At 37.4% G+C, this 21,088-nt stretch overlaps 1 protein-coding gene across 3 annotated transcripts in view; it reads left to right on the top strand.

The window, feature by feature from the left end:
• The window catches only part of DNAJC13 (DnaJ heat shock protein family (Hsp40) member C13), a 56,893-nt gene that overhangs the window by 16,607 nt on the left and 19,198 nt on the right, over window positions 1-21,088 (top strand). For 2 of the 3 annotated variants that reach the window (XR_003958621.4, XM_012571680.5), the window contains exons 10-36: window positions 582-748; window positions 848-927; window positions 1,007-1,176; window positions 2,000-2,099; window positions 2,349-2,456; window positions 2,971-3,126; window positions 3,862-3,918; window positions 5,140-5,261; window positions 6,414-6,489; window positions 7,534-7,629; window positions 7,760-7,903; window positions 9,083-9,097; window positions 9,598-9,680; window positions 10,803-10,956; window positions 13,018-13,121; window positions 13,200-13,359; window positions 14,304-14,366; window positions 14,701-14,802; window positions 14,950-15,054; window positions 15,436-15,638; window positions 16,082-16,166; window positions 16,642-16,796; window positions 17,714-17,759; window positions 17,933-18,087; window positions 18,679-18,880; window positions 19,540-19,655; window positions 20,493-20,571. Coding sequence is in view for 2 of the 3 variants with exons in the window: in XM_012571680.5 (XP_012427134.4) it covers window positions 582-748; window positions 848-927; window positions 1,007-1,176; window positions 2,000-2,099; window positions 2,349-2,456; window positions 2,971-3,126; window positions 3,862-3,918; window positions 5,140-5,261; window positions 6,414-6,489; window positions 7,534-7,629; window positions 7,760-7,903; window positions 9,083-9,097; window positions 9,598-9,680; window positions 10,803-10,956; window positions 13,018-13,121; window positions 13,200-13,359; window positions 14,304-14,366; window positions 14,701-14,802; window positions 14,950-15,054; window positions 15,436-15,638; window positions 16,082-16,166; window positions 16,642-16,796; window positions 17,714-17,759; window positions 17,933-18,087; window positions 18,679-18,880; window positions 19,540-19,655; window positions 20,493-20,571 (3,103 nt within the window). In the remaining variant the exon portion in view is untranslated. The remainder of the gene's footprint in view (window positions 1-581; window positions 749-847; window positions 928-1,006; window positions 1,177-1,999; window positions 2,100-2,348; window positions 2,457-2,970; window positions 3,127-3,861; window positions 3,919-5,139; window positions 5,262-6,413; window positions 6,490-7,533; window positions 7,630-7,759; window positions 7,904-9,082; window positions 9,098-9,597; window positions 9,681-10,802; window positions 10,957-13,017; window positions 13,122-13,199; window positions 13,360-14,303; window positions 14,367-14,700; window positions 14,803-14,949; window positions 15,055-15,435; window positions 15,639-16,081; window positions 16,167-16,641; window positions 16,797-17,713; window positions 17,760-17,932; window positions 18,088-18,678; window positions 18,881-19,539; window positions 19,656-20,492; window positions 20,572-21,088) is intronic. The other variant, XM_030265085.4, reaches the window with a different exon arrangement.

Consider the following 21,088-nt stretch of genomic DNA (forward strand, 5'->3'; position numbering starts at 1 on the left):
ATGAAAGGGTGTTGGACAGTTAGATACAGCCTGTTTCTCCTAAGCAATATAGTTCTGTGTATGCTGTACTTGGCTAAGTAGTATATCCAAAACAAGGGAAGAAAGCACAGTCTTAAGTAGTATGGAAATGTGAAGGCTGTGAACCCTTTGAGCTCTCTGCTTGAGACAGTCTTAGTTGATTCTATTTAAAACAGCCAACAGAACAGTCCCTGAGTGCACTTGCAGTTGTAATACAGTCTAATCCTGCTAAGTGAGGTTTTGCAGAAAGCACAGGGATGAATTGGCTAACAACATGTGTCACTCATTAACAGATAATCTAGAATTGATCGCATTAGTGAAAGGCTGCAGCTGGCTATACTGGGTGTAAGTCAGCTCTCTCCTTACAGTGCATAAAGAAACACTGGAAGTTAGTGGTTTCTTCCAGAGGTGTAGCTGTTGACAGTAGTGTTAGTAAGAGATTCCAGGTATTGCTGCCTTTGCTGACATGATTTTTTTTTCTCCCCTGGTTTCTCTTAAAATTTTTTTCTTTGGCACCACTTCTCTGATATAAGTTGTATTTGTGTGTCATTGTCCCAACCCAGAGATTCTCTCCTGGCTAGCTTATTGGATGGAGTGAGAGCCTCTGGTAATAGAGATGTCTGTGTGAAAATGACCTCCACACACAAAGGCCAGCGTTGGGGATTACTCAGTATGCCTGTGGATGAAGAAGTAGAGAGCCTTCATCTGAAGTTTTTGGCTGCTCCTCCAAGTAAGCTAATGCTTCTTATGTGGGTTTATAGTGCTCTTTAAAGCATCCAGATATTGAGTCAGATGCTGTACACTTAACTTTTGATATGTCTTTTTCCAGATGGTAACTTTGCAGATGCTGTGTTCAGGTTCAATGCTAACATTTCCTACAGTGGAGTCCTGCATGCAGTTACACAAGATGTAAGAATAGAGCCTTTACCCATCCTTTTAAGATGTTGCTAATGCAGAAAGAAATTAATCATTGTTATTTTTTTACCAGGGTCTCTTCTCAGAAAACAAGGAGAAGCTCATTAATAATGCCATAACAGCATTGCTTTCCCAAGAGGGAGATATTGCAGCATCTAATGCAGAGCTTGAAAGCCAATTCCAAGCAGTAAGACGACTAGTGGCTTCAAAGGCAGGATTCCTTGCCTTTACTCAGCTTCCAAAGTAAGTGCAAAGTCTCTTCAAGCTTGGAAGTAGTAGATGAAAATAGGCCTCAAACTTCTGTTAGTAACTTGTGTCTAAAAATGAGAAATGGAATTCCCTTCTAAAAAGGACTGTAAGACTCTGTACATGATTGTTTCCAGTAGTATGAGGCTGCCACCAGGCTTTCAGGCAAATTGAGAATCCCAGGTAATCATTTGCAAGTGAAGCTGATTCTTCCTGTGCTAAATACTCTGTCTTGAGGCAAATATGGTTTAATGATTTCCCTAGTGGAAAAATTTTTAACATGTACCTTCATCTGTCCTTGAAGTAGGTAGTTCTTCATTCTCAAAGCATGCTGATGTCATTGCTGTCTTCAGTTCAACACAAGATAAAATGGTGTTAGGAGGTTGCACTTCCATAGTATGTCCAGAGTGCTTGGAGTTTGTTTTAACATTAGGAAGCAGAAAAACTGTCTATTGTTCTGAAAATGAAAAATTCTTTGAAATATTTCTGACTAGGAAATATAGAGCAACTATAATATAGAGAATGATGAGAAGTGTAACAAAAGCACTTAGTCTGAGATCTTTATAAATTTAGGTTTTTCTGTAAATAATATCCTGTAACTACATGGATACATTTTCTTTATTTTGATGAATGTGCTTGGAATGTTAACAGTGAAGTCAATATTTTCCTACCAGGAATCTCAAATTTATGAAAATATCAAGGTACTGGCTTGCTAAATGCAGTGGGAGCAGACTCCCCTTGGCCACTGCCTAGATGTCATCTTAATTTTAGGATTTTAGTTTCTTCTCTGATCGTGGTGGTTTTGCTTCCCTTTCAAAAGATTTCGAGAACGATTAGGAGTGAAGGTTGTGAAAGCCCTCAAAAGGAACAATGATGGAGTAACGCATGCCTCTATTGATATGCTGTGTGCTCTTATGTGTGTAAGTATTAAATTTCAGGTTCTTTCACTTTGGAATATATGAACTTCAGAGTACTGAAGGATGTAGAAATAGGGACTGCCATTCAACTTGCAGTATGTTCAGACATGGAATAACTTGTTATACAGTGATTTCTTGCTGAACTTGAAGGGGATGTGCTTTTTGTGTGTAGAGAGAGTGCCTTTTGGATTACAGCTGTTAGGAACTGAGGGTTGAAATGTGACTGCATAGTGAATACTTCTTTTTTTATAGCCCATGCATGATGACTATGATTTGAGGCAGGAGCAGTTGAACAAAGCTTCCCTTCTTTCTTCAAAGAAGTTTCTAGAAAATCTACTAGAGAAATTCAATTCTCATGTGGTAAGTCAAATTTTGGAAACAGATTTAAACTTAATTGCCTTTCCTAATTGCAATGAAAATGCTTTTGTCATATTTAGATGTATCTTTGAATGCATTTGCACCTACGATTGAAAATACAGCTCTATCTGGCACTGAAGTTTGTTCTAATTAAGCTTGGATCTTGACAGGTTAGGACATAGCTGTCAATACTGCAGAATTTGAATGTCCTGCAACATGTGTTTGCATGTTTCATATGGAAATTGCATGTTTCTTTTAAGTAAAAGAATAGTGTGAACTCTGATTTGTGAGATTAAACTAGAGAAGAGTAGTTTGAGTCTAAAGCATATTGAGTCAATATGCTTTAGAAACCAATTATTTACCAGGGTAGTGCCATACTCAGAGTAATGGAGTATTCTAAACTCGTAGTTTTTGTTTACAGACTATTTTAATGCTATGACAGGGAAGAGCACCTTCAGCATGATGAATACTCTCGGACCACTGTATCTGAGTTACATACCTGTCTTCCTAATTTCAGGATCATGGGACAGGTGCCCTAGTAATTAGTTCACTTCTGGACTTCCTGACATTTGCCCTATGTGCTCCATATAGTGAGACTACTGAGGGGCAGCAGTTTGACATGTTGTTGGAAATGGTGGCATCTAATGGAAGAACACTATTTAAGCTGTTTCAGGTAAGACTTACTTTTCACTATTATTAGAGGTTTCATGTACTCAGTGAACATGGAACTTTTCTTTTACTGGAAGACAGATTTATCTTCAGCTGGTTAATGTACCTCAATCTTTTCTATTTTGGTGAATGTTTTAGTGACCTGTTATTTTGCCTGCAGATATCAGATTGAGGTGGTTATTCTATGGTGAATGATATGCCAAATCATTGTAAAATAGACTGCTTAAAACCTGTTTCCAGAAACACAGTAAAATACTACTTGGACTTTAGGATAGATTCAACAGATGCACAGATCTTCCCCTGACTGGAAAGTTTTCTGCCTTTTTGTTTCTTTCTCAATAAATGGGAGTTAAGAGTTAGAAAACAAGAGTAACATCCTCTTCAGTAGTAAATCTGTAGAGGTTGTAGCATTTTTAGCTAAAATGTCAATGCCTTCTTACTGTAAAAATAGTATTTTCTTCTGCTTTTAATTAGTGTCAGCTGTGTCAGTCAGCTTGCTGAGCATTATTCCAATTTCTCTGATATATACTGCTGTTCAGTGCCAGGAATTCTGTCTGGGAGTTGCATGAGAGATGCTTGTTCAAAGATACAGGGTAGGAAATTTTCTTTAAGATAGCTTTCACAAAACTGAATTGGAGATAGAACAGTCATGTACATTAGTTAAGGAGACTGAATCACAGGTGATCTCATGTTCAGGTTTTGCACTTGGATAACTTTTTTGGTTAACATTCTGTTCTAGCACCCTTCCATGGCAATTGTGAAAGGAGCAGGTTTGGTGATGAAGGCAATAATAGAGGTGAGATTTTATCAATGTTAGCTGGGATAGCATGCAAAATATGTATTGTCTGTTTTGGAATTCCAATTGCTTAGCAAGAGAAGTTTGTTATATTAGCTTCTCAAAGTGGGGAGGGGGAAGTTGGAAGGTGAAGAACAGAGCACCTGCTTAATTGTGAGTGGTTTAATATAGCAACTTGCTTTATCTTACACTTGGGTGTTTGGAAAGCATGTGAGTTGGGACATTAGATAGTGCCTTGCATGTGTTCATACTGCAGTCAAGATTTGGCTGTAAATGTTGTTTGTAGCTCAGCCACATACCTCAGAGCCACCAGACTTCTGCATGTTAGAGAGTATCTCAAAGAGGAAAGGCCATATTTCCTGGATGAAATGGGACTGGGATTAGCAAGCAGAAGTGTCCCAGAGCAGACTAGTGGTGTCAGCCTCCTTGCTTTGGCTTTAAGTTTCCATACCACATAATGTATGGGCCAAGTCCATACTTTTCAAGGGCTGCTTATGATTGTTGCTAACTGACTCTTGACACTTCCTGGACTGAAATTCAGGGCTTAAGTTAGTGCCTCATAGTGCCCATCACAATGGCTTATGCATCTGAAATCCATCTAGTACTTTCTCGGAATGGAAGTGAATGAACACTTGAAATAGAGGTATTCCAAATCTTCATGTTTCCATTGATGTAGCTGATAACGTTAGCTAAAAGTTACTATGTTGTTTATTAAAAGTCCTATCATTTAGACAAGTAAAGTTGCTGCAAAAACTTTTTCTTATTCATTGCAACTAATGCATTTTGAGTGAGTGGCAGTCTTACCCACCTGGCTGTCTAAACTGAACAGCAGCTATTAATCTTAAGTGGTTACAGTTAGCAAAAGTCAAGCAACAAGAAATCATGTGTGGCTGCCATTCTTTGTTTAATCCTAATCTATAATTGCAGTGTGAAAATGGTACTGCTACTACAACCTCCTGATGTATGATGGCAGGCATCCTGCCCTCTTCAGTTAACTGTCCTCATAGATGTAACTACCAGGTATCTGGTCCATGGCTTTACTACAGCATTGAGCAGTTGCTGTTGAGAACTTTCACTTAAAACCTATCATACTTTAGCTTCTGATTTTTGAATATTAGTTGGTATAATTGATAGTCAAGGAGGCCTTGGAACTTTAGACTGAGATAAAAGCAGCTTAAGTAAGATTCTTTTCTTAGTAATCATCTTGCCCTGTTTCCAAAGGAAGGAGACAAAGAGATTGCTACCAAAATGCAAGATCTTGCCCTCAGTGAAGGTGCCTTACCTCGTCACTTGCACACTGCTATGTTTACAATAAGCACAGATCAGAGGATGCTTACAAATAGGTATGTCCATCTCACTTGATATATCATGTTTTAAAAAAATCTTAAGTAATGGCCTAGCGAACACTGGGAGGTCAAGGAAGAAAAGTGCAGTTCTTCAGGAGAGTATTTTCTTTAGCAGCTGGTATGTTTTAGTAGGACAAGCTTCAGCTGAGACTGCAGCCACTTAATAAACCCTTGATTATTTTTTGTTAAGGTGGGCTTGGGTTTGTTACTCATTAATGGCTCAAGTTTTGATTTTTATTTTATACTTCAGGGAAAGAAAAGGCAAGTAGAATGTTTAGAACTTGTAAAAAGTTTCAACTTGTGGTGTACAACTGTATAAAAATGGGTGTGCACATCTCAGACATCTTGCATGCAGTTAGGATCACCCATCCTATGTGAGAGAGAAGTTGCCTTACAGAAGTTATTCCCTGAATCAACAGTCAGTAGAACTTATGCTCTCTGAGAGTATCCTGTGGAGGATGAGCAACGATTCAATTAATTCCACCCAAGTACAAGATTATAGAAGCTTTAGCTGTGAATTCCTCAAGTGCTTAGAGTTGCTAAGGAATGTAGGGACAAGTGGAGCTTGTTGCCACTGTGTGTCATCCAGGAGAGAGTGGATGTGAAACCATCTGTCATGCCAGTTCTGTTTGGTGCTACTACTTACAATATGCTTGTAGCAATGCTTCAGTTCAGTGCAGTAGAATTCTAGTGACAAATGTTGGCAGAAAGCATCAGTTGGCATTGAAGGCAGGCTCCCAGAAAGGATTTTCTAGCCAACTGGTATTAAGAACTTCAAGTAGAGCATGTAGCAGTTCTTGATGACTTCTAGCCTCTTAACTTTAGCTGTAACTTAAGGTTGGCTGGATAAACATACACTTGGTTATTAGATGTTTCTGCTCTATTGCTCAAGTGTTCTTTGAGGTCTAGATAAAAAGCATGTGCTGCTACTGTTCCACTAACTTCACTGGAACTTCTTAAAGGCAACACTTTTTAAAGCATGCTAAGCATATCCTTGAACAATGTAATGCTTTGTGCTCTTAATCACTCAAGAGCACGAAGCTCTTGCTCATCTTCATTTCATCAGCATGGTAAAGGTGACAGTTTAGTGGTTTAAAAATCTGTTTAAAGTACCGACTTGCAGTTTGTTAATTTCAATGGCTTTTTCAGGCAGTTAAGTAGACATTTGGTTGGCCTCTGGACAGCTGAGAACAAAACTGCTATGAATTTGTTGAAACGTATTTTGGTAAGTAAAAATGGAATATGGAGTAGCAAAAAATTAAAATATGAAAGCTTGCAGTATCAAAGTTGGGACAGTCTATATAGTAAACATATTCCCTTTTCCCTTCAAGGGGAAGGTGTTGCCTGAGAGATTAGCAGTCTAGCATCTGCTAATTAAAGGATATTGATGAGGTTCAAAGCATCTTGTACTCTAAAATTTTGTTACTTTCCTGACACTTTTTAAGATACTTTATGACACAAAACTTAAAAAATAAGTGTCTTGACTTCTTTTTCTTGATTAAAAGGACAAAAATGTGGGAGACATTATAAGCATGTCTCTAATGCTTTTTTGTGCCAATAAAAAATTAAGGTGTTAAGAATTCAGTCCATGTTTTCATGCCTTGCCTGTTCAACTTTTTTTGCTTGTAACTTGTTTAAATCTGTATGTTGTTAGTTCATATGCTGATCGTTCATGTGTTCTTTCACACTTACAGCCTCTTGAATGCGTCTTGCTTAAGTTACTTCAGTGAAGTTAGTTCAATAAATAGAATAATTTCTTACAACACTATCTGGGAAATTACTAGCTTTTAATTTCAAAATAGCAGTTCCTTTGTTTTTTGCAGAGCAACTGTCCTGATCTTGAACACTATCTTAAGGAAAGCTTAGTCATAAAAGACTGTCTCAACTCTAATGTCACATGTAATGTCACATATCGGAGGATATGGATGGATTCTAGTATTATTCATCTCTCTCAGTGTTGCCCTGAGATCAACTCTTTTCTTCCTGCATTCTTTAGGTGCATTAAGTACTGCTTTAAGAAATGGGATATAGCCAAGAGTTCTGCTGCTCTGAAGCCAATAATATGTGTCTGCTGAGCAATTCTGTTGAGGATGGTGGCATTTTACTTCTCACAGTAACAAAAAATGCTGTAGCTTTACATATTTACTTTAGAGTAGAATATAAATTCTGTTTTGAAATCTCTGATTTAAAGAAATTATGTTATTACCTAATGTGATGGTTTCTGTTCATTAATCACATGTGTGTTTAAACTGGTTTTAAATGTTTTCAGCCACCAGGTTTGCTGGCATACCTTGACAGTGCTGATCCTGTTCCTGAAAAAGATGCTGATAGAATGCATGTTAGAGATAATTTAAAAATTGCAACTGTAAGTAATTGTAGTTGTCTTTCCTATTCCATTATATTGATGTACAGTCTTAGAGACTTTTCTGATACAAACACTTGACTGCTGCATTGACCTGCAGCAAAGATAACCCACAATTGGTTTTATTCTGCAGGATCAGTATGGCAAGTTTAATAAAGTGCCAGAGTGGCAGAGACTGGCTGGAAAAGCTGCAAAAGAAGTTGAAAAATTTGCCAAAGAGAAGGTGGATCTAGTTTTGATGCACTGGAGAGATCGAATGGGCATAGCTCAAAAAGAGGTAAAAGTATTTGAAAGTCTTTGTTAGAGTAATTTGACTAAGTCACAGTTGAGTGTCAGAACACACACTCAAATAGTAAAAAAGTACTGTGATGTGAAAGTTCTCCTTCCTTTTAGCAAACTCTACTTCTTACTATTCTTGGGTTAGAAATAGGTTCCAGGGAGAATGTAAATCAGGCAAATGACTTCCTTCAGCATATATAAGCTTTAGCCAACCATATTGAGCTGCAGTGCAGCTTATATGCATTTCTCGTAAGATGATTATGCAGGAGAAAATGCCTTGATATGTGGCAAAACCAGTTTTTGAAGTATATTTAAAAGAAATGGAATATTCTTTGCATTCAAAATTATATACTGTACACCAATGATATTTCGGTTATGGAACCTGCTTGAAGAATCCTAGAATAGCCTAGGCTGGAAAGGACCTTAAACATCATCTAGTTCTATTCCCCCTGTCATGGACACCACCTTAGAATTCACTTGAATGTAGGTATCCCAGTGCTTAAAGGGCAACACAAGACTGTACTTAGGTCATGATTGAGACTGAAGTCATAAATAACTGTTTTGATCTGATATTGCAAGAAGAGAGCTTAAGCACTGCTTGAATTCTTACTGTTGGTCTCCTTTTTCATTTAGTTTTATTGCCGTGTTCGAAATTACAAACTCTTTCAATTATGAGTTGTTTCCCTTAACTTTCTTTAATATATTGAGTGAGCTTGTTTTTATGCATTGTGGAAGTGAAACAATCTGTTGTACCTGTAAGGAGGGATGAAAAGCACAATGCAGAGTATTGAAAATACCTGTCTTTGTATACTTGTTCTGATGTAGTAATAAGCTTTAATTTATGAAAATCTAGCTCAAGTTTGATGTAGAGTATGGTGCAGAAGTTTGACAGTGATATTTGTGAAATAATGGTGAATTAGGTTCAAAACAGGGGAAATGAAGAAATGTGAAAAAGAGTGGAAGGTCAAATTGCACTTTAAACAGCTTGTCTAGTTACTGAGTTTGAAGAGTAGTTTTTCTCTGTGGATTTCTGAGCTATATAATTTCACAGTAAATGTATACAAGTGTAGCTTGGAAGATGTAGTAGCAAGTTTGGTGTTACCACTTTAAATTACTTCAGTGACTCTGGAGTGTTAAATGTATTTTTCTTTTTCTTTCAATTTTTCTTCATAATCAGGACAGAAACAATATGGTGAGTCTATATATCTCTTGTTGCTTGTGTGGACTCTGTTGCTCAGACTTCTGCTTGCATGTGATACCTCATGTAGATGATAACAGTGATTTCATGCTTCATCAAAACAGGGAATCTTTCAGTGACCAAGTCAGGCTTGTTTGTATTTTTGTGACTTCCTCTAGTTCTTTTCATTTTTCATGCGAGTTTTCACCTCCATCGGCTTTGGAGCTGATGAATACCTGTGGTGGTGGGAATTAAACTTTTCTCAGGGGTATAACTTGCTTCTAAACAGATGATGTGTCAAACAGCTGAAAGTTTCTCTGGCATGATTTAACTTGGTGTAAATAACACTTGTGAAAGTCTGTTGCTGCTACTCACTAGAAAAGGAGGCATTAATGAGTGTGGTTTAATAATAGTATGGTTTTTGAAGGAGTGTAAAAAATACAGCCTTTTATTTTAAAAGGGAAAAAGGGGAGGTATCTGCCTCTACTGACTTATGAAATTTGGTTCTTTTTCAGAACATGATTCAAAAACCAGTGATATTAAGGAAACGGCGCCAAAGGATAAAAATAGAAGCAAACTGGGATCTCTTCTATTACAGGTGAAAATACTAAACTTAACTTGTATCTGAGACAACCACATTTTTATCTGGCTGGATATTTTTGCTAATATCTTCTGAGTTTCTGTGACTTTCAATTTCTGCCTGCCTTGAAACAGTGCAAGTGTTTTGTAACAGCTACTTACTAAAAACCCTCTAAGCTATACTTAGGGATTTCACTTGTGTTTAGGCAAAGGAGGAATTTAGAAAGCTTCTGAAATACCATCAAACTACATAATTTTTTCCCCTTTAACCAAAAGGAAGAGTAACTAACAAACTGCAAGTGCAAATCTGCATGGTACTGAAGACCAAGTCAATTAGCACTGGAAAGTATTACATGTAGTTTGATGGTACCTGTAAGCTATTCAAGATGTTGTAACTTGAATTAGAACATGAGCTTAAAGCAGGGCAAGAGAAGGTACATGGATACTGGATTTCAAATAGTGTTACAGGTCCTAAATGCAACTTGCTTACCTATGAGTTCTTAAAGCTGTCAAAATTTACAAGGGAGGGGCTTCCATCTGAAAAATATACATCTCTTTGGCTAGAGTTAGACTAATAAAGCTTGGCTTGGCTAACAAACTAGGTAAACAAGCTTGGGGAAATTTCATAACCTTAACTGCTTGATGTTTCTAAAAGTCAAATACAGTTTAATGAAAGGAAGATTCATGTGCTCCTAAACCTTTGGTATTAAAGTCCATTCTCAGTGTCCACTGACTATTTTGTGACATTTAGGACTTCAATTTCTATTTTACTGCATAAGCTACTTTTTTATGTTGGTTTTGGTTTAAAAGACAGCTGGTATGTTGCTGCTCTGGATTGTATACCTGTAGCCCTTACTGCCTTACAGTGAATAATTTGCGTGTCTCCTGGTCATCAACTGGGATAGCAAACTGAGCCCTAAGGGATGACACAGGCATGCTTTAGTCTAGGCTGACCTCCATGGCTATCGAAACAGTATACAAGTGAACAACTGTAATTACTGTAGCAAACTGGAGACCACTGCTCTCTACCTTCTAATTAAGGTCCATTAATGCTAATAATCTCCCCTAGCTTGCCAGCTGAATATTGTCTGCTTTTCAGATAATGTTTTGAGGGGTTTAAACTATGTAACTTCTTTCTTAGATTTGTTCAGGATCATGCTAGATCAAACTTGATTTGGAACTTCAAAACACGTGAAGAACTGAGAGATACTCTTGAGTCTGAGATGAGAGCATTTAATATTGACAGAGAACTTGGTAGTGCTAATGTTATCTCATGGAACCACCAGGAGTTTGAGGTAAATGACCTATCACAGGACAAACTGCATGTGTGAAATATGTCTACTGGAAATGTCACTTCTCTCTCTTATTCTACAAGTGAATCTTGTGTTGATGATCTCTGACTGCAAGCTAGAATTTTTTGGGGGTTATGGAATCAACTGCTAAGGCTTGAATCAGTGAACAGGTACTACTGTGCAGTGCCACTGGGCAAAACAGCCTCTTCTACCTAACAAATGATGCAGTAGAGATGAAGCATTTATCATAACCTGTGGTGTATTCTTGCATTAAGACAAGAGTTGGTCCTTACACTGTTGTTTATTGTCTTTATTGCATTCATGTTTCAGTAATCCTGTGTCTGTTAAATACTGACTTGCCAAATCATCAGTAGGTTATGGGGCTAAAACATGCTGCATTGTAAATTATAGATGAAGGTCACTGTCATCCCATTCTAGGAACAGCAGTACCTAAAACAAAGATATGAACTTGGATGCTTCTGCAAAGCAATCAGTATGGTCCTGATTGGCTTTCTCAAAACATCTTGCAAGGTGTTTTCAAGTAATGTGTTAATAAACACTTTTTGTACTGTTCTCTTATCTCCAGTATTGTTGTGGTTCCACAATATGGTTTTAATTAATGCGTAATGCTTAAGCAAAGCAAGGCCACCCTTGAATTCAGCTGCAAGATATTCCTAAGATATTCCCATTGCCATCCTTGTTAGAGTATGGCTTTCTAGTGACATTTGAGCTGAGAACTTCTAGTGAAATGAGAAGAAACTTGGTTTGGGGCATTCTCAGCTGACTACTCTGCAAATGAGGAAGAACTGCTAGCTAATGTTTTATGAGAGAGCAATTTTATGTATGCAGTTTATCCCTATCGCACAACTACAGGTTGCTTTTTACATTTATGCAGTAAATAGCTAAGACTGGTACTTCTAAGATTGATACTTCTTGTACTGGCATTTGTCTTTCAAAGCTTCCTTCAGGTATAGGTCAGGCACAGGACTTGTGGGTGTCACAGTGTCTGCTATCCCAACATTTTAGCACTGCAAACTAGGACAGAATCAGAAGTACAGATTTGAAACTTAGTAATACAGACTTCCCCTATGTACTCTATGCTCCTGTGTGGCTTTATCCTGCTGGAATGTAGCAGTAGCATTCTTGCAGCTACAACCCAGGATACTTTTGGACTGGATTGAACAGCTGCTGTCTCACAGATTTGCTCTTAAATAGTAATGAATATGTTACTGGACTACGCTGTAAGTATTTGAACTAGATAGTGCTGACAAAAGCTCTTCTATCAACTGTGGGACCTGTCACTTTGCCAAAGGGGATGGTGGCTTGAGACTCCTCTGAAAACATACCAGTTAGTGGGATATCTTTATATAATATGCTGTGATCAAATCTGTAGATAACTTTGTGGCCTCATGACAGTAATCTGCAAACTGTAGATGAGAAAAAACCGCTGTAGAGTTGCTTTTGTTGTATGTTAGAGGTACCTCATTGAAGTGCTTCTAAATGCTTGTTACCACTGAACATTGAGGCATTTGTTAAATTTAATGTAATTGCTCTGAAGTTAATGATGGCTTTTATTGTGCAATTTTACTTCAGCTTCTTGTTTTGTGAACTGATGCCTCTAGGCTTTTATTATCCAGCACAATAGCAAGTATAACTAGTAATTAGCTCATGCTTGTGTTTCATACTTGCAGTAACATTAAGTGAAATACCTTGCAGTGCAGTAAGTACTTATTAAACTTGAGTCACTGAATGCATCATGTGTTATCCAAGTTTAGTCAATAAAACCAGCTGGTATTAGAAACAAGTTAGTTAAAGGCTGGAAGTGGAGATTTCAGTATGATGAGAAGCTTCATTTGTTCAGGGGGATAGCAATAGCCAGTGGTTTTATTTTGTAGGGGTGTGTTTCTTTAACAGAAAACTTACAGATTTCAGTTCTCCTACAACTTAGGAGAGGTCGCTAACCTTGTTGAGTTTTTAGATGCAATCGAGCTCAATATTGTTATACAAGCAAAAACTTACAGAAGGAGAAACAATATATATTAAGTAAGGTGTTCTGTGTTACAGGTAAAATATGAGTGCCTTTCTGAGGAAATAAAAATAGGGGATTATTATCTAAGATTGCTACTGGAAGAAGATGAAACTGAAGAGAGTGGAGCAATCAAAAGATCGTGAGACATTATTAAAACCTTATCTCATTCCTAAGGTCCATGTTTGTTTTCTTTTCTAAAATCTCATTTCTTTTTTAGATATGAATTCTTCAATGAACTCTACCATCGCTTCTTGCTTACCCCAAAAGTGAATATGAAATGCTTATGTCTGCAAGCATTGGCCATTGTTTATGGAAGGTGTCATGAAGAAATAGGACCGTTTTCTGATACTAAGTACATTGTTGGAATGTTAGAAAGGGTTAGAATTATTTTAAATTACTGGTTATAATAGTTAACATACTACTAGTCCAACATATGTTCAGATCCTTCAAGTTACTGTGAAACCCAGGTTTTGGGTTTACAGATTGGGAATACTTTTTTCCGTGCTGCCAACAGCTTAGTTCTTAGTATCTCTTTGTTTCAGTTTCATTAAAGTTTAACTAAGAAAACCTGCTGATCATAGAGATATTTCAAACTCGTCTCTTTAAGGCCAACAAAATGGAGATATAACTTTAACTTGCTTTTGAAAAATGCAGAAGCTCAGTAAGAGGAAAATCTTGTTCCATATCACATTACTTCAAAGTACGGACTTTGAGTTGTAGCCCCAGACCTAATGAAATGATAGCTTTAGATGAGCACATGTGGTGGATTAGATTTGTAGTAGTAGCTGCTTTGCCTATTAAATGTCTGTTAAGTTATGTCTGACAACTGATTCGGCTTGAAAAAATAAATTTCCATGCACTCTGAAGGAGGAGTTCTTTCCTTGCATCAGCATGGGTTTTGGCTGTTGCAAGTGAAACTGAACCAGGGTGGTCCCTTGTTACTTTGCCTTAGCCTTGATAATCTCACCAGGGATGAAATACCAAAGACCCTCTCTGTCTGCTGGCTAAAAGCATTCTCTTTTTCTCTTGTGCTTGTTTTAACTGGTTCACTGGGAATCCAAAGATAGTCCTGATAGAACAATGGACTTGGCATAATAGTGGGTTTGATCTAGGGCAGCAACAGTGTTGAGGGCAGCAAGGCTCCTCTGTGGCAGAAAACTACCATTGTTATCTGTGCATGAAACTTAACACTTAATAGTTAGTAGGTTTTCTGGGTGTGAAAAAACAATATGGGGCTTTGCAGCTGCAGCTATGTTGACTTTTGAAGAGAACTTCTAGTATGTACTATGAAATACTAAGTTGTTCTTTTCTGCTGCAACAGTGCACTGACAGGCTTGAGCGTGACAGATTGATCCTGTTCCTCAACAAGCTGATCCTCAATAAGGTAAGGTGGATATTACACTTAACAGCAATTTATCAGTCTGTTGCTTGTATAAAGCAGTCTGAAGTAGTCTTTCAGGGTTAACTTGAATAAAGAAGTATTGAGGCTTTAGAACAATGTTTGATACACCTTTCTGGAATGTGATAGCTGTTATTTATTGGTGAGAAAGCTGAAGGAAACATGTAGATAATGGGGTGATTGCACCAGATCCAGTCACTTTAGAGAATTATTTTACTTTTTTTTGGTCACTTCTTACTTGAATAAAACTGTGCAATGCTTAATTGCAGCAACATTTATCTAGAAAATGCTTTTGGTAACTCAGTTCATTTTTTAACAGAGAAATGTGAAGGACCTTATGGATTCAAATGGTATCAGAATCCTTGTAGATCTTCTTACTCTGGCACATCTTCACACAAGCAGAGCTACAGTCCCTTTGCAGGTACAGGGCCCTTGTTTCTTACTACACGTATGTTGCTCTGTGAAAGAGACAATTCTTGAAAGAAATTAATGTATTTTCACATTTCCTGTAGAAATGTGGTATTTGCACTGTGAAGCTAAAGCTGTTCTTGTAAACATCAACTTTTAGAGCAACGTGATTGAGGCAGCACCTGATGCAAAGAGGGAGAGTGAGAAAGAATGGTACTTCGGCAATGCTGACAAAGAAAGGAGTGGTCCTTACAGCTTTCAAGAGGTACCTCTCAGCTTCAGACTCACAACTTGACAAATTATTTCTGTCCTGGTGACTGAGTGTGAGAGGGACCATAAACAGTGCTAAAGAATGTTCTTCAACTAACTCTTTAAATAAGGATTAAAGCTAGAAAAGAGACTTGATGTAGTGCCAAGAGCTACAGCGTTTTTGGTAAGACTGCCTACCCCTCCATGCCTCGGTTTCAACATAATCAACACCTTATTCTTCGTGATTTTATGACAGAGTTATAAGCACATTGAAACTTTATGCAACTGTAATAGTCTGCCATATAGCACTTAAAAGCTTGTCATGAGCATGAGTATTTAGGAGCAAAGGTGGCTCTGAATGCTAAATAAACTAAATTCATCTCTAATCTTGCAATAGATGCAGGAACTATGGAACAATGGGAAGGTGACTTCAAAAACTCGTTGCTGGGCTCAGGGTATGGATGGCTGGCGACCCTTACAGGTCATCCCTCAGCTGAAGTGGTGCTTGCTTGCTAGTGGCCAGCCTGTGTTGAATGAGACTGACCTTGCCACACTTGTCCTCAACATGCTCATCACCATGTGTGGATATTTTCCCAGCAGGTAAACAGTGATTTTCAGCAGAAGAGGTTAACTTTATCTGGCAGATGCATGAGTGAATAAATTCTGTCTTAAAGCTTTTCTTAGAAAGTAGTACATTAGAGAACTCCATTAAAGAGCCTTTTACATGGTAGTAATTAATTCTGTGGGTAAATAGAGAGTTTGTAAATGAGACAATACTAATATTGTGAAAGGGACTGCAAGAATGAATGCACAAGCTATGTGCATTTCTAATGCCATAGACAGGCTCTTGTTTAACTTAAACAAAACTGCTTTAATGCAGGACACTAAACCACACTTACCAAGTCTAACTACAAACTTTGAAGTTAAAAAAAAGACAAAGAATATGGCTTCAATAGTCTAATACTTATGCTTAATAAAATTGTTTGTTCTTGAAAGAGAAAAGGCACACATGTGCTTACTGCTGTACTACTTGATTTTATTAGGGATCAAGATAATGCTATTATAAGACCTCTGCCTAGAGTGAAAAGGCTGTTGTCAGATAGTACTTGCCTTCCTCATATCACTCAGGTAAGTAACTCTTCAAAAATGTACCTGAATGAGTGAAGGTTTCACTTACTCCACCATCTTCCTCATGTGAATACTTTAGATGGGGTAAATGCATCAAAGAGCAATTTTAACAATGTGCAAATCTCTGACCAAGCAGTTGTTCATTTCATAGGGTGTTTTTGACAATTTCATGCTTTTCAGCCAATATCTCTTAAGTGTTTCCATCCTTGGAGAAACTGAAAAGCCACCTCGACATGGTCTTTATCAACCAGGTCTAAAATATCACACTTTTAGCAGAGGGGTTTGACAAGATGATCTCCAGAGGTCGCTTTCAACTTTAAATGTTTTTTGAGACTCATTGTTTTCAAGCTGAAGTATTCTTTAACTGTGATACCTGTAAATTTCTGTGTTGTCCCAATAATTAGTTAAAACTTCAATTTTGGCTAGATAACTTGCACTGCTTGCAGCTAATATAAATGCTTGTGTTTGATTTTAGCTGTTACTGACTTTTGATCCTATCCTGGTGGAAAAAGTTGCTGTATTGCTCTCTCATGTCATGCAAGACAACCCTCAGTTACCTCGTTTTTATCTGAGTGGAGTATTCTTCTTCATCATGATGTACACAGGTTCCAATGTACTTCCTATTGCAAGGTGAGGAAAAAGAACAGCCAAAAGTACCTCTTGACCAGTCATGCACAGGACTGCTGCTCTACATCTCTACATGTTCTGGGGAGTGTGGCTTGGTAGAACCAACATTAAATTCTTCTTCTATAAGAGTTGCCTCCATATGATCTAATCAGTCACTAAAAAGTGAATTTCTTATCCTTCCAGAGGGGGAATGAGAGCGTGTCTGATGATACAGTTCTAACAGTAAACTGGGCATGCCTTACTGTAGAATAAGCCATTTACAAGCACTAAAAAGCAGTACATATATGTACAGGCTACATATATGCTGATGTAGCTTTTGATAGTAGGCATCTGTTGAAGGGATTTAAAAAATCTAATAGCCTCTTTCAATATTGAAGCCTAAAACAGTTAAATCAGTCTGTACTGCCTGATAATGTACTGCATATGCAGGTGGCTACTGCCGTTCTTGTCAGTACTTTTTTTCTAAATGCAATAGTTCATAAAAAGCTATCCTACAATTCCAGTTAAGTCTCTGGTACAGTGAAGTGCATTGGGCAATGATACTCTGGTGTAATAGCACTGTCAGCACTTAGTCTAAAGTCATCCTATTTCATCCCTGCAGTGACGATCTAACAGCACAGAGGTTGTCTGTGTCTCTATCAGCATCTCTTTTTGTGTGGGTAGAAAACCAGCTTTCAGGAGGAAGACTTTCAAGCTGTAATGATGAACATTAGGCAACATTGATAACACAGGAGTGCTTAGCTTTGTGGAGTTCCCAAGGATTTAATGAACTTAGTACATAAATTCATGCGACTGTTGCAGTTATTCTTTTATCTCAAAGTCAATGTGTAATGCCTGCTAGCTGGACTATGTTGGTCTGCTACTATTCAAGGGTACCTAAGTATCAAAGAAAAAGAAAATAACTGCTGTTTCTCTTCTAGGTTTTTGAAATACACACATACAAAACAAGCTTTCAAGTCTGAAGAAGTGAGTAGATGGCAACAGTAACTACCTCTGTTTCCAAATAGTTTTGCAGACTACCTGTAGATGTTTTAAGTAGAATTTAGCTACTATAAGGGAAAAGGGGGAGAGTTTTTAGGTCTCAAATTAGTTAGCAAAACAGAATTACCTTTGAGATGACCATATGATCTCTTCTGTAGACAAAAAGTCAAGATATAGTTCAAAGAAGTATACTTGGACATATTCTTCCTGAAGCAATGGTGTGTTATTTAGAAAACTATGAACCGGAAAAATTTTCTGAGATATTCCTTGGAGAATTTGACACTCCGGAAGCAATTTGGAGCAATGAAATGAGGTAACTATTTTCTGTCAGAGGGACAAATAAATCTGAAGTACAGGTTATCTTGAAGAGGTGTTTGACATTCTTAAAGCTGAAAATACCTGGATTCCATGGCTTCCTCTTGTTTGCCTTCTACAAGGGCAATGTCTTGCATTGAACTCTACTTCAACCAAAAATAACCAGAGCAGGGGAGAGCAGAATTGTCAGTGAGATTTCTCTGAACATCTTGAGTAAGTTACTTTTTTGAATGGAGACATGACTATGTAAGTGAATAGCTTAATACTTACTCATTTATATGTACTTTATTACCAGCACCTATGTCTGTGCTATACCTCTAATATTCCAATACATACTGGGGTCTTCCAGAAAGTAAAGAGATGTTGAGAAAAGGAAAATATTGTTTTTATTTTATTTTAATACATAAATTTTCATGGTGTTTAAATAGCTCCCTAATAGAATAGGACAGAGTCCTATTCTAAATCCCTACTGAAATGTGGGAAACTTTTAAGGAAAACCTTTTCAGGAGAAATCATTGAACACATTTGTACAGTGAGTGAGGACTGAGGCCTGCAGGGCAAATGTTAAACTAAACTTTGTACCTTTTAGGCGTCTAATGATCGAGAAGATTGCTGCTCATCTTGCTGACTTCACTCCCCGTCTTCAAAGCAATACAAGAGCCCTCTACCAATACTGTCCCATCCCTGTTATCAACTATCCCCAACTGGAAAATGAGCTGTTCTGTAACATTTATTACCTCAAGCATCTTTGTGATACACTCAGATTTCCAGACTGGCCAATTAAAGATCCAGTAAGTAAGAAGTATTTTAGGATTCATTTAATTCTCGATCTTTCAGTCCTAGAAGTTAACAAAAAGTCCTGAAATATTAACAAAATCAAGTGCTAGGTTTGTTGCAAGTAACTCCTTTATTGTGAAGTTTGGACCACAAGTAAATACATCAAACCCTACTTTATCTTGAAGCAGCATAGTGTTCTTTCCACATAGCAACCCCCATAAGTGTATCCTTCTTGTGGTGACTACTTAAATAGCAAAATCAAGCATCCAAGAAACTTCAGAGAGTGTTTCACTGAATGTTATTTTGGAGGTGGGGAGAGGTAATGGAAATAATGACTTTGGGGTTCTTATTTGTCCATGCTGCAAAAGAAACCAAGCTAACATGTCAGTACATCAACTGAAGAAATCTTTTTGGTTCAAGTCTATGGACTAGATCTGTCTAAGCAGCTTTATTTATTCATGCAGCTTTTCAGTTTTTATAGTATCATGATTTGAGCTGTGTCTTCTTTAAGTGATTCTCCATCTTCTAATTTAATTCTTACATAGTCATTTTAAAACCAAGGTGCTTTTATCATGAATAAAATACAGGATTCATTAGTAAAACAGCATTTTATTAAAAATTACGTATACTAGTGTCAGCATAAATTAAACACTAATAAATTGTAATTCTTAAGGTGAAACTGTTGAAAGATACCCTAGAAGCTTGGAAGAAGGAGGTGGAGAAGAAGCCACCTACCATGTCAATAGATGATGCTTACGAAGTTCTTAACCTACCCAGAGGACAAGGCCAGTAAGTTGTCTTCAGGATTTAAAGTTGTATTAATGCTTTCATATAAACTCCATGCACTGAACAAATTGAAGTTTCTTATCTTGGTACTTGGAACAAGTTAGTGGTACCAGCTCAGTCACATGTAGCACCTGCTTCTTGCACAGTGGAGGTGCTTTACTAAAAAGAAACAAAGCTTAGAAGTACAATTCTAATGTTTGAGAAAACAATTGTTGAAGTGTTTAGATAAGCTGAAAATGGGGAAAAGAATGCTCTGAGCTTTGCGCTTTTAAAGGACAGACTTTAACCATAGTGAACAAAGAATATAGCAGAACTTGAATGTATTCAAAGGAGCTTTTTTTCTGTAATTATCCTTCTCCCTCCCCCATACTGCCTTTTTTCTTGGGGGTTATACCCTTAGAATTTCTTGCGTACTGTCTTGCCAGAGGTTTCTGACTTCAGGTCTCTAGGAGTGAACCAACAGCAGTTTATGTTTATCCTTCAAGAACAGTGCACTTACTGCAAATGATGAAATACTAACTTTCCACACTTGTAGCTCATTTGGATACTTCATTTAAAATATTGAGGGACTTTGAGCACCTTCTGCTTAGCATATTAGGTACAAGAGGTATTAAAATACTTTCAGTCTTTTAAATGTCTTCCTACTGTGACCACATGATTACCCCCCATTCAGTGTAAGATGATGAAGCAGGGTTTTAAAAAGGAAATAGGAGAGCTTTGTAGTTTTCACTCAATTGCAGTTATTGTTAGTACTGTTGTCAGAACCTCAGGCTGGTTTTGCTGTCCTTGTTTTAGGTTTTTTGTTATTAAATATAATTGATGTAACTCGTTTTATTGCAGAAATGATGAAAGTAAGATCAGGAAAGCTTATTTCAGGCTGGCTCAAAAATATCACCCCGACAAGAATCCAGAAGGCAGGGTATGTACAGCACAAATTTATGGTGTTAATAAAATGGGGACATATTCAGCTATTACGTATATTAAGGATTTTGAAATGCACACTTAAATTGTCTTTCTTCCTTTTAAAAGCTATGTCCTAGGTGAATGATAAAATACAGATTAATGTTACAGATTACTAATTTAACTAATACCATTCACGGATTTAGGATTTCTACAGTAAACTGGTGTAGTCAGATCAGACTCACATCTCAGAAATGGTCTTGTTTAAGAGAGTTACACAGGACCTAAACAAGCTGTTTGTTCCTTTTTAGAGACTGACTGCATCCTTTGCCCATTCTCACAATCCAGCTGTACTTACTGCTTTTGTCATAGTATGATTGACTTTAAGTCTCTTGCCTAGGGTAGAGATTGGGAGACAAAAGGAAACTAATCTATGAACCAGTGTTTGCAGTTTTTCCTGAAGTGCAGCGAGGCAGCAAAACTAGTGCTGTTGCTAGTTACCTGAAATGCTTTATTTTACTTGCACTTAAACTAGT

This window comes from Taeniopygia guttata, chromosome 2 (genome assembly GCF_048771995.1).
Source record: "Taeniopygia guttata chromosome 2, bTaeGut7.mat, whole genome shotgun sequence".
Taxonomy (NCBI): Eukaryota; Metazoa; Chordata; class Aves; order Passeriformes; family Estrildidae; genus Taeniopygia; species Taeniopygia guttata.